This window comes from Gouania willdenowi, chromosome 21 (assembly GCF_900634775.1).
Source record: "Gouania willdenowi chromosome 21, fGouWil2.1, whole genome shotgun sequence".
Lineage (NCBI taxonomy): Eukaryota > Metazoa > Chordata > Actinopteri > Blenniiformes > Gobiesocidae > Gouania > Gouania willdenowi.
In genome coordinates this window covers 10,798,252-10,813,195 of record NC_041064.1, presented here as the reverse complement: position 1 = coordinate 10,813,195, position 14,944 = coordinate 10,798,252, and the positions used below count along the sequence as shown (strand labels likewise).

Genomic DNA, 14,944 nt, shown 5'->3' with positions numbered 1-14,944 from the left:
AAAACATTGATTTTGTAGTTTATACGACAAAGACAACATACATTCATTAACTTTCCAGTAAATGTAATAGATTTATCAATTGACTATTTTTCTGTCGTTGTTGTCATGCACAGAAACATCTCAGCCATCTGAACATGAACGTGCAATTCCTTTTTTTGAGTCAAAAATACTGAAATCTAAACTGAAAATAAAGTAAGAGGTTTAACTAATTTTTAATATGTTTTCTTCCCAAATAACATCCTCATTAATAGATAGGCACCCAAAATCTTGCGCAAACCAACAGCTGCAAACCAATACCTCAGATTAAGGCTGAACAATTGATTGCATTTGCGATATTATCGCAATATCATAAAACGCGGTTTTCTAATCGCAAAGGCTGCATCTTTTTTTTTTCTTGTCCTGTCTTGTACTGTGCTGTTGAGTTCAGAGTGTTTAAGAAGTGCAGTCCACATGTTTACATGTTTTATGAAACGTGAAGTTAGTTAGATATGTTGAAGAGGTAAAACCACAGAGTCGTTTGCTTTATTGTTGTAATCTGTGGTTTAAAATTTACATTTTCTATTTATTTAAAGTTTAAATCAATCTGAAATTGTTTATTATGAAACAGATTGATTTATTGCTCGTGTTCATTGAAAAATACATGACAAGAGGCCCTTGAAAAAATAATCGCATATTAAATCGCAATCGCAATATTGACGGAAAAAAAAAAATCGCTATTAGATTATTTTCTAAAATCGTTCAGCCCTACCTCAGATTCGATAATATTAATAGAGTCAAGTGTAGAGACAAGGGATGACAAATAAAAAATAACTAATATTTAGACTGCAAGACATTTTAAGATCCTATGTGGTGTTGGTTTTTATTTCTTTCTTGCTTTAAATTAAAGCATTAAAAGAAGGTTATTTTATCAATAAGCAGGTATTTTCAAGTGTAAAAAAGAGGATTTTTTTCACGTCAACAATGTATTTATATCACGCTTTCTGGACATAAAAAACTATTTTTGTCATATTTTCACAATTTAAAAACCATTTGTCACGTCAACAGTGAACTAAACAGTTTCCTGAGGCGCGGTTCCACTGTAGGATTTTGGGTACAACTCTAAACAACTTAATCCTACAAACAGGTAGCACTGTATTTATAACTGTTCTATGCAGTTATCATTAACTAAAATGAAAGTTTGAGGAAACTTGAGTTCATACTTTAAACAACATTACATGGGTTATGTAAGCAAAGTGTGTTACTTTGCAGTGCAGCTGAATTACACAAACTACAAAAAACAAAAAACATTGTCACACAAATAATCCGAAGGTGCAGACAGACAGTAAAGGGTGTAAATTTGTAATAAAATGACACTTTTCCACTTCTACATTTGTCAACAGACACACTTTTACTACATCTCAACTTTTAGAGATGTATAAACTTTATATTATTCACAGCGTTTTGCCAAATTTTGCTTCTATATCATCATATTTATCCTTTATTCTCTATCTATCCTTTATTTATCCCTCATCCTTTATATTTATCATTATTATTATTATTGTTGCTGGCTTGTTTCTCTGTTTTTTGTTCCGCGCACCAACTACAGTACCAAGTCAAATTCCTTGTGCTTAAAAACTGTACTTGGCAAATAAAACGATTCTGATTCTGAAATCTGTTGAGTGACACGTGAAGATAACACACTTAATACATTATTAACAATACTACAATAATTGTCATGATCTTTTTCCTAACTTTAACCACATGAACATTCTCTCTCACAGACTGCACAGAGGAAGATCCGGGAGATCATTCAGCAGGTCAAACAGCAGGAACAGAAGCACCAGCAGGGCGCCTCGGCGTCACCGCACCACTCCAAGTGACGAACCAGGTGGCTCCATTGGGCACCAGCCAATGAATGTAGCCCTCCCACACAGACAGAGACCTTCCCTGGCTGAGGCCGAGGGGGGTGTTGCAGGGCCGACCAGCAGCACCGGGATCAAAACCAAAGAACTTTGCTTGGAGGGAGACAAGTGAGAGCCAAAGGCTGAGGGCATTGTGTGCACTGCCAGCCCTGTGAGAGCAGATGGAGCGCGAAAACCCGCTGTGATAAGGTAAAATATGAAAAGACCAAAAAAAAAAAAAAAAAACTACACGAAAAGGTGGAAATGGCAGAGGTTATTGGAACTGTTGTCTTCACAGATAAAAAAAGGTAAAAAACTGAACATATTATGGTGGACTGCATAATGTTATCTCTTTAGTTGGACTAACAAATGCCTAACAGACAGATAAAGCAACTCTATTAACACAAGCCTATAGGAGACGTTACTGTGATGGATGTTGTGGGTTTAGAACAAGAACGACCACCGATGAATGGACCTCTTCTCTCACAGGCGTTTGACTTGATAGAACGGGAGATTAATGTCCTTAGCAGTATTAATGCAGAGTAGAAAGGTTCCTGACGCACACACTGAGGATATGCACTGTTATTTTTCTATTAAAGCAACAGTTTGACTTGGTGTAAAATCTTAATATTTGACAGATTTCAAAGGGTGATCAGGCTTTTTATGGTCCTTTTAAAGCTGTTCCAGTTCATTGTTACCATTATAGGCTGTTGAAGTTAAAGAGGACAAACCCCTACATCGATATCCCGCGTGTGCGTGTGTGTTTGTGTGCATGCGTGCGTGCGTGCCAATCCAATGAAACATGTTGTTTTTAAACGTCTCCCCATTAAAATCACAAGCAAAATGTATGAACCCATAATCTCCAAGTTTGTGGTTCCCCTCCTCACCCTTTTATTTGAATGGCATTATAAATGGGGTGCACAAAAATAAAAGAAAAAAGAAGTTGAGAAACTTTTTTGTCCGACAACGCCTTTTGATAACATTGAACAGCCAGCCATGTATGCGTAACAAAAATTGAAGATGTCTTTAAAAAAAAATCGTCCTCAACAACAATCAGCGCAAAAATCCACGTCTTGATGACGGTGTATCATTTTCTTGTGAACAGTATGTTAAGGTTTCGTTTATTCAGACAAGCAGACACGCAGCCCTTCTATTTTTGCCAGATGCCAGAGCTGTGCTAGCAATTTAACAAAGATAAGCCCGTGCGGGACAGGAAGTAGTGCACAGACACAGAATGAAATATTATTTTCAAAATAAAATACTCAAGTATTCAAGGCGGATCATAATTCCATCCATTGACCGAGGTTACCCTGGGCAGAGGAAAACACTGACCTTCCGGGGCCTCCAACGGACCCGTTTTGGACTCTATCCGAAAACCGAGCACATATTGGGACTCGGGAATAAAACCTGATACCACATTTTTGACAAAATGAACACTTTTATTTCGGCCCGAAAATTGTGCCTTTTGGCTCTAGCGGGCGCAAATCGGACTCTACCCGAAGACCAAGCACATATTCAGATTAGGGGGACCAGACATTTCCGTTAATACCAGATTTGGCCCAATACGAGCAGTTTTAAAATTGTATTTCACATATAACTATTGCATTTTTCCATGGTTGAATCACATATATATATATATATATAGATTAAAAAAACTCTTCCTCACCCTCCGCGGGCGGACTCTTTTTTCCTCCAAGCTCGGGTCCTCTACCAGAGGCCTGGGAGCTTGAGCGTTCTGCGCAGTATCTTTGCTGTTCCTAGAACTGCACTTTTCTGGACCGAGATGTCTGATGTATTTCCTGGGATCTGCTGGAGCCACTCCTCCAGTTTGGGGGTCACTGCCCCGAGTGCCCCAATGACCACGGGCACCACTGATGCCTTCACCCTCCAGGTTTTCTCCAACTCTTCTCTGAGCCCCTGGTATTTCTCTAGTTTCTCGTGTTCCTTTTTCCTGATGTTGAAGTCGCTTGGTATTGCTATGTCGACCACAACGGCTTTCCTCTGCTCTTTGTCCACCACCACAATGTCTGGTTGGTTCGCCATTACCATTCTGTCTGTCTGTATCTGGAAGTCCCACAGGATCTTGGCTCGGTCATTCTCTACCACCTTTGGAGGTGTTTCCCACTTTGACCTTGGGGTTTCCAGCCCATACTCTGCACGGATGTTCCTGTACACTATACCAGTCACTTGGTTGTGGCGCTCCATGTAAGCTTTCCCTGCCAGCATCTTACATCCTGCAGTTATGTGCTGGATTGTCTCATTGGCCTCTTTGCACAGTCTACACCTGGGGTCTTGGCTGGTGTGATAGATCTGGGCCTCTATTGCTCTGGTGCTCAAGGCCTGCTCCTGTGCTGTCCTTTAGACCGGCTCTGTCTAGCCATTGGTAGGATTTCTTGATATCCGCCACTTCAGTTATGTTTCGGTGGTACATCCCGTGTAGGGGCTTGTCCTCCCATGACGGAACCTCCAGCACCTCTTCTTCTGTTCCCCATTGTCTGAGACATTCACTGAGCATGTCATCTGTTGGAGCCTTGTCCTTGATGTACTTATGGATCTTGGATGTTTCATCCTGGATAGTGGCTCTCACACTCACTAGTACTCGGCCTGCACTGCAGTTACGCAGCTGAGACGTTTCGGAGCAGTTACGGATCCTGTGGAAATCCAGGCAAAGAAAGACTGGCAGTTGACAGTCGAAACATGTCAGGAGATAAACATTTCCTGAACAACCTTGTCTGAATAAATGAAACCTTAACATATATTTCAAAAATGAACTTGCTGGAATGCTTGTGAACAGTTTGAATGTACAGCGGGCGTTAGCCATTCTTAGCCTTTGGAGACGGCGTGAAGTCCAGCACAAATTGTGAGCGTAGGGCCCATCTGGGGGGGTGGGGGTGTGGTGTAGTGAACCAGGGTGGTGTTGAGGCTTTTGTGTAGGTGTGGGGTTCGTATAGGGAAGCACTGTATGTCCTGTGGTACACACACACAAACACGACAGCAGCCGCGTTTTTGGCTTTAACCATCTCTCGTCAGGGAGCCTTTTCTAAAAAAAATGGCGTGACAGCTGTGAATGTACAATATGCAGCCTTTTTAGAAAACATCAGCCCTGCTGCGTCCAGTGGCACACACACTCACACACTGACCGTCATCCTCGCTGGTATCCCATCATGCTTTGCTTTGGAGACCATGGAGGCTCGTTGCCTTATTCAGACATCTTTCATCTGCTTCAAACTTCAAGACGTAAAGGTTATTGCCAATACGCACAGCTTCCATTGTGTGTATATGCGTGTGCGTGTGTGTGTGTGCGTGTGTGTATATATATATACATACATATATATATATATATAAAAAGAGAGTAATATTTATGAATCTATTTTTTTCCTATTTTGTGATTGAGAGCTATTGATAAGAAACAAAAAACAAAAATAAAAGTTCCTTTCTTTTTCCTCAGTAGGACACTGCCATATTATTTTGAAGGGAAGTGTTTATTTTCTTGAGAAAACTAGTACAAAAAAAAAATCTAAAACCTGAAATAATAGGAGAACAGTAAGTGAACCACCGCGTTGACTTTGGACAGGATGTGAACAGTGCGCATGTCAGTATTGTGATCTACCTCAGGCTTCAGGGTACCTCAGTCCAATCTTTCATTTCCCCTTTTTGTATGCCTTGTTAACTGAATCACTTTGAGCGTTATCAATTTTTTTTTTTTTTTTTTTAAATGGAAAATAAGCAAAAAAAAAAAAAAAAAAAAAAAGATCCACAGTGATTATCTGTGCTCTCCAGGTCCAACCAACTAGTGAAACTTAATAGTCTAATCTGTTTGACCAAGTTGATTTTTTTGTGGGGGACGGAATGAAGAGCAGGATCTGAGGGGTACTGTACATGCCTGCCAGATGTGGTTCTACATGTGGATGTTGTGTACTGATTTCACCTGCGAGCAAAGACAAAAGTTACAAATCAACCGACTGTACCTCCAGGTTTTTACGGCTCAAAGAAGTTTATCCACTTGTGACCTAAAACGTTTTTGTTTTTTTTTCCATATATATATATAATAACTCAACCCAGCTCTCTTTGATAACACCATATACTGTCGGGGTTGATTTGAAGAAAAAGCAGCAAATAATGCACTGACAGGACTTATGAACGTGGTGTCAAAAAACGCCAGTTTTCTGTGTAGATTGTAGAACAACTCTAGTCGTTGGAATGTCACTGTGTACGACAGCGTAACTGTAATAACTGTAAACGTGTTCAACGGAGTCACTCATGAATGCATTGTTTTCTGTCACTGTAACACTTACACAGACTGCAGCCATGTTAGGAGACATATGGTATATAGTGTGGGAAAAGGTTTTAGGGCGTCACTCTCCCTCAACTTGACCCTCTGACTACTTTTACTTTTCTTGTCAATCTTATCGATTTTTGTTTTGAAATTCATTTTTGTGATGTACATTTCAGAATTACCTCCCAGAATTCAAGGCTAATGTTAGTTACTAAAACCAATGTAGGGGCTAAGAAATTAAATAAATGACTGATGTAGTAGAAGTTAGTATTTGTCTTTGGATTATTATTCTTAATTTTTTTTTTTACTATTTAGGAGCTGGAATGGATTTTTGCAACAGAGAAAAATGTTTTTTTTTTTATGTCCACTTGAACACAATCAAGCAGTACAAACCATATTAAGGGTCTATGAAACTCACACAATGCCTCCCTGTACAGTCAGTTACAGATGGAAACATCACAGTCTCAGTGAAGCTCAAAAGCACTGGAACATTGTCTTTGTCTCTGTAGAGCAGGGGTTCTCAACCTTGGGGTCGCCAGATGCCTTCAAGAAATTAGGAATATTTTTTTGCTTTGTTTTTTTAACCATTTTTCTGCAACTAAACCAAACTTGCCATATTTTAACCTATTATCATCCCTTTTTTAATTTTTTTTTGCCCCTTTTAATGCATTTTTGCTACATTACTCCCATTTCTGCCACTTCATCAAATTCCAATGCCTTTTCTGCACATTTTTTCTACTTTCAATACATTTTCAGCACTTATAAACCCGTTCCACCACTTTTCCCACCTAATGTTGCATATGTTGACCCATTATTGTCACTTAACCTCTTTTCACCATATTTCATGCTTATTTTTGCAAATTTAACCACATTCACAATTTCTCATGCCCATTATTTGCCAGTTTAAACTAATTGTTCCACGATTGTCACTTTGGACCTTTTTTTTCCCAACACTTTTTCTGTCGTTTTTGGCCACTCTAATTTCCAACTTTGAACCAATTTCTGTGGTTTTTAAAATCCCATTTCACCACCTTTTCCACCATTTTTGGTCACTTTTAACCTACTTTATTTCTTATTAAAACAAGTATTTACATCCTTAAGATAAGGCCCAAATAATAATTAACCTCCTGGATAACAGTGGATATTACTCAGGTGAATAAATAAATGTGATGATCACAGATTAATACAACAATGGACTATCATTTTTTATGTTTTTATGGATGGGCCCCAAAAAGCTCTCCCCTTTATTCCCCCCTTATAGATGGCCCTGTCTCCATATGACTGTTCTTCAATGTTCATGTCTCCCTGGTCTCTGGAACCTTTATTTTGGGGGTTGCAGGCTGAAAAGGTTGAGAACCACTGCTGTAGAGGATATTCTCCACCTCTGCTCGACTTTTAATTTTCTGTACAGATCTCAGTCTCTGGTTGATCCTCCTTCATTAGCAGTCGGATTCAAATTTTCACTACGAGAATACAACAAAAACACTGATCACAGAGGTTGTACAATGTACAGTATAGTTATAGTCATATCACACACTGTTTGAATAGCTTAGGATTTTTTTTTTCTGTGGATCTGGCTCGTTCGTCGCTTACACTGATTGAATAATGTAATCTGGATTTTTTTTTTTTCTCTCTCATCCATTCCTGTTAGATCACTACCAATAATATATTAGCTGTTTTTGAATTTGAACAGATTTGGGAAAGGGGAATAAATAAATAAATAAATCCAAATAGGTGTGCATGTTGGGTAAATGGATGGCTGTACAGAATGATGATGGTGATGTACTGTATTTGCTTTGAAAAGGGAGACCCTTGTTTTTTCCCTTTGGGTGCAAATCACAATTATCAGGAAAATATCCGTTCAGAGAAGCAGGGAAACTCCTTTTTCTTAGTAAATACAATTCATTTCTATGGGGAAGATGGAAAAGCCTGAGGAAAAAAAATACATATATACAATATACAACATATATGTTAACCTTGCTATGTTTGTGAGTCTGGATAGAATAAAAAAGGGCATTTAACGCCATCCCAAACAGCTGGGTCAGGTGATGAAGGATTTAGATCTCAATTCGAGACTGTTGTGGACGATTGAATCCATATTACCATTCATACAACACCTGAGGTTTAAAATGGCTGTTCAAAATGGGCCACTTCTTCTAACTGCATTTCACTGTTTGGGAGAGATTCTTTGTTCCCTCAATGTCAAAACCCCCTCAACTCATTTCCCACAGGCCAGAAGGTCCTGAGCACCTCCTCCTGACTGAATGCTAGACAGACCTTTGGTCTGTTTGTATTCCACCTTTTGGACACGTGTCTTTCTGGTAAACAGCCATGTTGTTGTTTTGAGTTGTGAGTGAACTGTATTGCTGAAAAAAACCTGGATCTGAGCAATAAACAGTATTTGGAGAAAAAAAATGTACACATTTTTTTTTTTATTTCAATGTTGTCCAAAATTCCCCAAATGTTACAGAAAAAAATCCAACAATGCAGGATACAGTGATTCCCCATGACTTCTGATAATGTTTACCATCATCTTAGAAAACAAAGAATATAACAATATACCATATATAACATCATTATCAATTGATAAGACTTTACACACGTGATTGGGCACTTAAGAGAGAGCATGAAAGGCTCAAATATTTCAGATTATGTTACACAAAGAACATTTACACATTAAAAATGTTAGCTCTTGGTTGGTCCTGAACAAAACACTCAGGAGTCAAATTCAACACGGCACATTTTGTAAGAAAAAACTTCACTATTATTGCAATTAACAGCAAAATTGCAAAAATCTGATTGTCAAGGAAACAGATCTGGGGGGAATTTCATCAAACTGTTCTTAGTAGAGCCAGGTCTAAAGTTTAAAACTGGTTTAGCTAAGCCGTCCGTGACCATGCTGGCTTTTCCCATTCCATCAAACTCTTCTCAGCTTGGAGCTCCCCAGCTGAGCCAAGCCAGCTGACAGTGTTTAACTTAAGTGCACATCTTCATAAAACCCACGAGATCAATCACAGATTTAACGAATAGAGATTGAGAGCCAATAGAAACCACTGCTGAGACCAACACGACGTGATGCCATCTGTTACTGAGCAGTGAGAATAAAGGACAGACACGTAAAAAAAAAAGTTTCTGTGGTCTGAACATTTTAAAAGTAGTAAAGGGTTAAAGATGGCGTTATTTAGTCAATTTATCACAGAAAACAACTGAAGCATGAGATCACACACTGATCATGTCAGCGTTTAATAAAAGAGATACTGTAACTCACAATTAAATAATATGTAATTTATGAGACTTGTGAGTGTTTTTTTTTAACTCAGCACTAAACGTTAAATTTAAATGAACAGAGGGAGCAGCTCAGTGGTGCTGTGTGCGCTGCAGGATGTCACGTACAACACTGCAGACGCTGCAGGTGCAGGTGAGCACTGCGCACACATCCCGAAAAGCGATAGTGTATTTGTATCATTAAGGAGCCTTCACTCTGCCCTTGTGACAGTCACTGAACAGCCCCTCCCTCTCTGTATATTCAGAACTTTCTCATTATTAATCTCTAATCAATGAATGAACACATTTATACCGTGCGGTAAACCTGGTCGGGAGCAGGTTTGCGCCAAGGACTGTGTTACTATGGTCACTGAGGTGTTTTCTCTTTGATGAAACTGCCGTTGCAGCTAGAACCCAGATTAATGGAGCCAGACACTCAGGTTAAACCTGAACTTAACCCTGAGCTGAGTTTGATGAAATACCCCTCTGAAGTTGCATAATTTGTTGACGTGTCATCGAACGACACAATCCCAAAACCAAATGAACCCCAGGCTCCTGGCAACGTGAATATGTTTTTGACATTCACATGTTGGAATTAGAGGTAGAAGATTGAAGAGTGTACGTAGCAGGCACTTTAAATATCAAACACATGACTGAAGAAACAACATCTTAGTGTTATTCCCCAAAATAAATATACATCCATACCTTTGTATAAAGGTATGAGCTGAGCTCACGTAATGGCACAAACAAATACTTGACTGCTTCATCTTCGTTGTCCAAGAAAAGGATTCCCTTAACGTTTGCCGATGGTTCAATTACGTTTAATGAACCACAACATTCCCACTTTGAATATTTTTTCCCTTGAGGGCAGAAGACATCCAAGCAGATCACTGAACCTTCTTATCTGTGATGAGTTGGTTCTGTGACTGGTCATCCAGTTTGAAATGCCTCTGACTTAAATGGCGGATGAGGGCACCAGGCAGCAGAGCCATACAGGCGATGGCCAGCAGCTGCAGGAGCCTCTCCCAGGAGACCAGGTCATCCAGTGAAGACACCTCTGATAACATCACACCCGTTTGGACACAGATAAAGTTGTACGGCAGGAGACCTGAGAGGGCAGATAAGAAGATTCAAATCATTCGGAGACATTGGCCCTCAATCATATATCAACCGTTCGTACGTGCAGATCTGAGCGTATGACGTGTGTTCAACCATCTTCAAGCAAGCTTCGGTATTTATCAATTCAGACATGAGCGTACGTTACGATCAGATCTCATGTCAGGTCTGACCTTTCACAGAATATCTAATAACCCCGCTAATTAACATAGGTTCACCGAGTGCGCACTCGCACTCAGGACGCAGCACTGCTATGTTCTGTCTTAGAGAATGAGGTCCTATTGATACTGCTCATCACTGCGCGCTGTACGGAGAAAATAGGACCTCATTAATGCTTTTAAATGTAAATAGTTCCTTAAACTTTTACAAATGCACTGCAGTAATCAGTAATGTGATGAATTATAAGTGAAATTGGCTGAAGGCACAATAAACACAGACAAGGGACAACATTTAGTCATTTTTAAATGCTTTTTAAAGCATTTTGATTGTTCATTTCTTTTAATGTGATATTTCTTGATTAAAGCGTGCGGACTGAGGTCGATATAAATATATCCGTGTGTCTCTCTAGGATCTTTGTTGTGAAGTAGCTTGCAGCGCACACAGGGGGGCAGACGTCACTGATCCGCTTCCACAGTGTTTGAATCCGCTTTTTAATTCCAGTTTTTACACGTTGTGAAAACATGTGAGGATGCATCTTGGGAAAAAAGCTTCTTTTCTTGTTTGATCTCAGTAGGCGGGGCCTCCGGAACATGAGGGCAGAACAAGTTAATGCAGATCGAATTCAGCCGCCGCTTTTATCAATACCAGATCATTTGTACGCTGGCATTGGTCAAATACGAATGTTTCATAAATCACACGTTGGTCCTGTTGTATGACCAAATGTGAGCTCAAATTTGCACCTGTTTTCCTGCAAGGTTGATAAATGAAGGCCACTGTCTGAAACTGGAGCTGCTGATTAAAAAAGGTATTCTAAATCATGTCACATGTTTGTCCTCTGACAGTTAAGACTGAAAATCCATTAGATAAGCTTTGTAAACAGGCAGCATTAGATCAGACTTGCCTAAATGGTAAATACATCCCTCAGATACAGTTAGAGATGACTGCAAAAACATCTAAACATTCTAGTGCCACACTTTGATGTCAACACTGAACATTTGCATGCTTACCAATAAAGACAGAGCAGAAGAAGAAGGTGATGGGGATGTTTACGATCGGGGCCGACATGTTCAGGAACCAGTTGGGAGTCATGGGGAAGAATCTCAGGAAGAGCAGGAAAAAGAACAAACAGTCCTGGTTCTCCTCTACCTACACGAGACAATCAGGAGTTTATTAGAAACCTCAATGTAAATGATATTAAATAAACAGTGTCAGACTGAGAGCAAAAGTGTCTACAGCTTATCACTTAGCAACTATCTTTCCATTGGGAAACAACAATGCCAAAGTCTGATGTGACGTCGAACATAGCTGACATCAGTTTCAAAGGCCATGCAAGCAGCTTGGACTGCAAAAACAAACATCAAATACTTACACTCGCATACACCTCCAAAATAAATTAGGAAAAGAAGGTGTATCTCCTCTACATATGATTTGGAAAAATTGATGCACTGTACAGATGGTTAACTTTTCTATGATAATTTCCCCCAACACAGACACAAGAAAATGTCTTTAACTTTAGAGACTTCAGTCAACAAGAGGTGCTACATTACATGTTAAAACTATATAATTGTATCTACTGAAATGCAGCTTTTTTCCCAATAATCGTTTCTATGATGGCGTGCACGTACCTTTCTCTGCAGCATGGAGACTTTCTCAGGGAAAAAGCTCTCAATGTATTGTTTTCCAAAGGTTTGCGACAGCAGGAAGCATGTGGTGGAGCCCACAGTTGTCAGTACACAGGCAAGAAACAGTCCTTGGTACAGTCCAAATATAGCTCCTGCAAGAATGTTCTGCAACATGACAAGTGGAACCAAAGGCCTGTGTTATTACACATCAGGAGTATTGGTGTTAAAGCGCCGGGGGCATGTAATCTGATATTTACTGTGAGGCAGAAGTCATGCTAAGATGAGTCGTTGGACCTTCTTATATTGTATATTCTTTTAAAGTAAGAAAGACATCTGGAAGTTGAGAAAAGTAAATGCTATAAATATCTTTATCTTTTATTTATTTATTTATTTTTTAGAATGAAATCACTCCTTTAAACTTTTATTTATCTTGTATACAAGTCCAAGTTGGCACAATAGATATATATAGCTCGTGCTAAAATGAACAATGATTTCTCACAAAGCCGAAATCAAAAAGGACATCTTCTTATCCACAATTGACTCACCAGAAAGGAAGAACCAGGAATGGCAAACGACTGCTTGTAGAGATAAGCACTGCTGAAGAGCAGAAGGACATATCCAGTGTGCTCCGACTTGTAAAACTGAAGAAGCTCAGCTAGTTCCCTTAGCTCGTCCAAATCTGCAGGAAACTTTAGCCTGGGAGGACATCAACATTTCTACTTAGAATAGGACTTAGGAAGGATTTCAAAGGGACACTGACAAACAAATGCAATGCATATTCACTAGGGTTCACTTTCGATTCGATACAGATATTGCAGTCTTAACTATTGACTGATACCAATATTGCTCCAATACTAGATCGGCAAAAATCATACATAATTTTACGACTTATTTTGTAGTGTGGAGTATTAGACATAGTATGTATACATAATTAAGAATATTCTACAAGTGAACACATTTTTTTTTTTTAAGTAATTAGTTAAAGAACCCTGAAAAACAGCATCAATAAAACCATTATAATATATCAGCAATGTTAGATGTAGAGATACGATACTTGTTTCTTGCTGATATCTGACCGACATCACTATTGAATTGGTACACAGTATATATATATATATATATATAGTTTATTTAGTATCAAAATACTCATATTTAAAAGTCACTGCTTTTGTTACTTTTCAGAACAGCATGAAAAGCACAGTTCGATGGATTGCTGATTGTGTATCCAGACCCAGTTACCACTACACAAGCCACACTACAAAAAAGCCAAAAGTGGCACATATTGTGCAGCTGTTTGTTAATACATGTGCCTGTGCTGAATTTTGCATCAGCAAATTTAACCCGGAATTATCTTTCTTTTAACATTTTATTGAGTTCAAAATATCCAAATTTATATCATGTATTGCCATTTTGGGAAAAAAATATCGAGATGTGAATGTTTGTCCTTATCGCCCAGCTCTAATAGGGACACACTTAATATTAATAATCATGATAACAGATGTGAAAAATAAATTTAAACGCTGACAAAAGTATAACAATGATAACGTGAGCTTCTGTTTATTTTAGTGTCTAATGTATTTATAAAGCGCGCGCGCGCAGACAGCAGCGCGTGTTGCTCTACCTGCTCACTTCCTCCGGCTGTTCCAGTTCATGTCCGGTCCCCGGGGCCAGGGGTGCAGGTCTCGGGGGGCCAGCGGGGAGGAATGAAGACAGCAGGTACAGGTACAAACTGGCTGCGGCAACGACGGCGGCTAATCCGAAGAGAGGGCGCATTCTGTGGCCGAGGCAATGCTTCACCTCCCGGTGACGACCGACCGCTGGAGAAAAGCTGGGGCACATGCAACCAAACCATTGATGACGTCACAGCTCCATGACATGAGCTGTCGCGATATTTCAAAATATGCAACACGATCCATTAACTCTTTAGTAAAAATTCATTAACACGCTTGTGAAAAAAGTTATGTAACGGAAACTTTATTTCTTAAAACGATCTAGTTAAAGTGCACGTTTTTATATACAAATAACAAATGCAAATGGCTTTGTTGTAATGACGGAATAGAAAAAAAGTGTCAAGACGTTTTTTTTTCTTGGCTTCTAAGAATCGTCAGAAGAAATATGCTTTGGATGTTAAAGTAACTGTTTTTTTTTTGTTTTTTTTTTTACATTTCTTGAGTTACCCACACTGGACTCTAATCGTTGCATCAGAGCGGTAGAGGGTGAACGTTCACCCACATTCTAGGTGGTAAAAATAAAGCAGATGTGCAGAGTTGCCAGATTGGTGGGGTTACCGCCCAATTTGGGAAATTGCCATTCAAACAAAAACTTTAAACTGCTTCTGTTTTTGCTGTTTTGTTTATTTAAAAAAAAAAAAAAAAACCTTTATTCTAAAACAAATTAATATAAATCTAAACCTTAAGTAAAAGTTTGAACTTTACAGTTTTAGGACTACTAAATAAAATGCAAATTCACAAACAGGGGTCTTATTCATTTTTAATTTTTTAAAAATTGTAAACAAATAGGGTGCTTTTGGTGTTTCAATGAGCTGTGTTGTTGTTTCCCGTGGGTGTTTTCTTAAAAGTGGTTCATAATCATACCAAATATTCTACAGATCAATGCATTCAGTCCAA

At 39.0% G+C, this 14,944-nt stretch overlaps 2 protein-coding genes across 5 annotated transcripts in view; one reads left to right on the top strand and one right to left on the bottom strand.

Moving 5' to 3' along the window:
- The window catches only part of igf2bp2a (insulin-like growth factor 2 mRNA binding protein 2a), a 66,614-nt gene extending 64,119 nt beyond the window's left edge, over nt 1-2,495 (top strand). For all 3 annotated transcript variants that reach the window (XM_028436607.1, XM_028436606.1, XM_028436608.1), the window contains one exon: nt 1,761-2,495. In XM_028436607.1, coding sequence (XP_028292408.1) covers nt 1,761-1,859 — 99 coding nt within the window. In that variant the 3' untranslated portion in view covers nt 1,860-2,495. The remainder of the gene's footprint in view (nt 1-1,760) is intronic.
- Nucleotides 108-14,184, bottom strand: tmem41aa (transmembrane protein 41aa). Of its 2 annotated transcripts, XR_003672678.1 has the most exons (6): nt 13,939-14,184; nt 12,863-13,013; nt 12,321-12,482; nt 11,703-11,841; nt 10,169-10,528; nt 108-119 (listed from the first exon to the last, which is right to left on the bottom strand). XR_003672678.1 is itself a non-coding variant. In XM_028436610.1 (5 exons), the coding sequence occupies exons 1-5, from the start codon at nt 14,154-14,156 to the stop codon at nt 10,308-10,310; spliced, it is 891 nt and encodes a 296-aa protein (XP_028292411.1). In that variant the 5' UTR covers nt 14,157-14,184; the 3' UTR covers nt 9,376-10,307. The 2 variants fall into 2 exon arrangements, 1 of the variants encoding a protein (XP_028292411.1); XM_028436610.1 differs by lacking the exon at nt 108-119 and having other exon boundaries at nt 9,376-10,528.
- Nucleotides 14,185-14,944: the final 760 nt, after the last annotated feature.

Bases quoted from the DNA above. Each gene is read 5' to 3' on its own strand.
- tmem41aa (XM_028436610.1), bottom strand. From the start codon at position 14,156: ATGTGCCCCAGCTTTTCTCCAGCGGTCGGTCGTCACCGGGAGGTGAAG. The intron at 12,483-12,862 runs GTGAGTCAATTG...GTCATGTTGCAG, and splicing joins TTCCTGGTTCTTCCTTTCTG to AACATTCTTGCAGGAGCTAT. The intron at 10,529-11,702 runs GTAAGCATGCAA...CTGCCCTCTCAG, and splicing joins CTTCTGCTCTGTCTTTATTG to GTCTCCTGCCGTACAACTTT.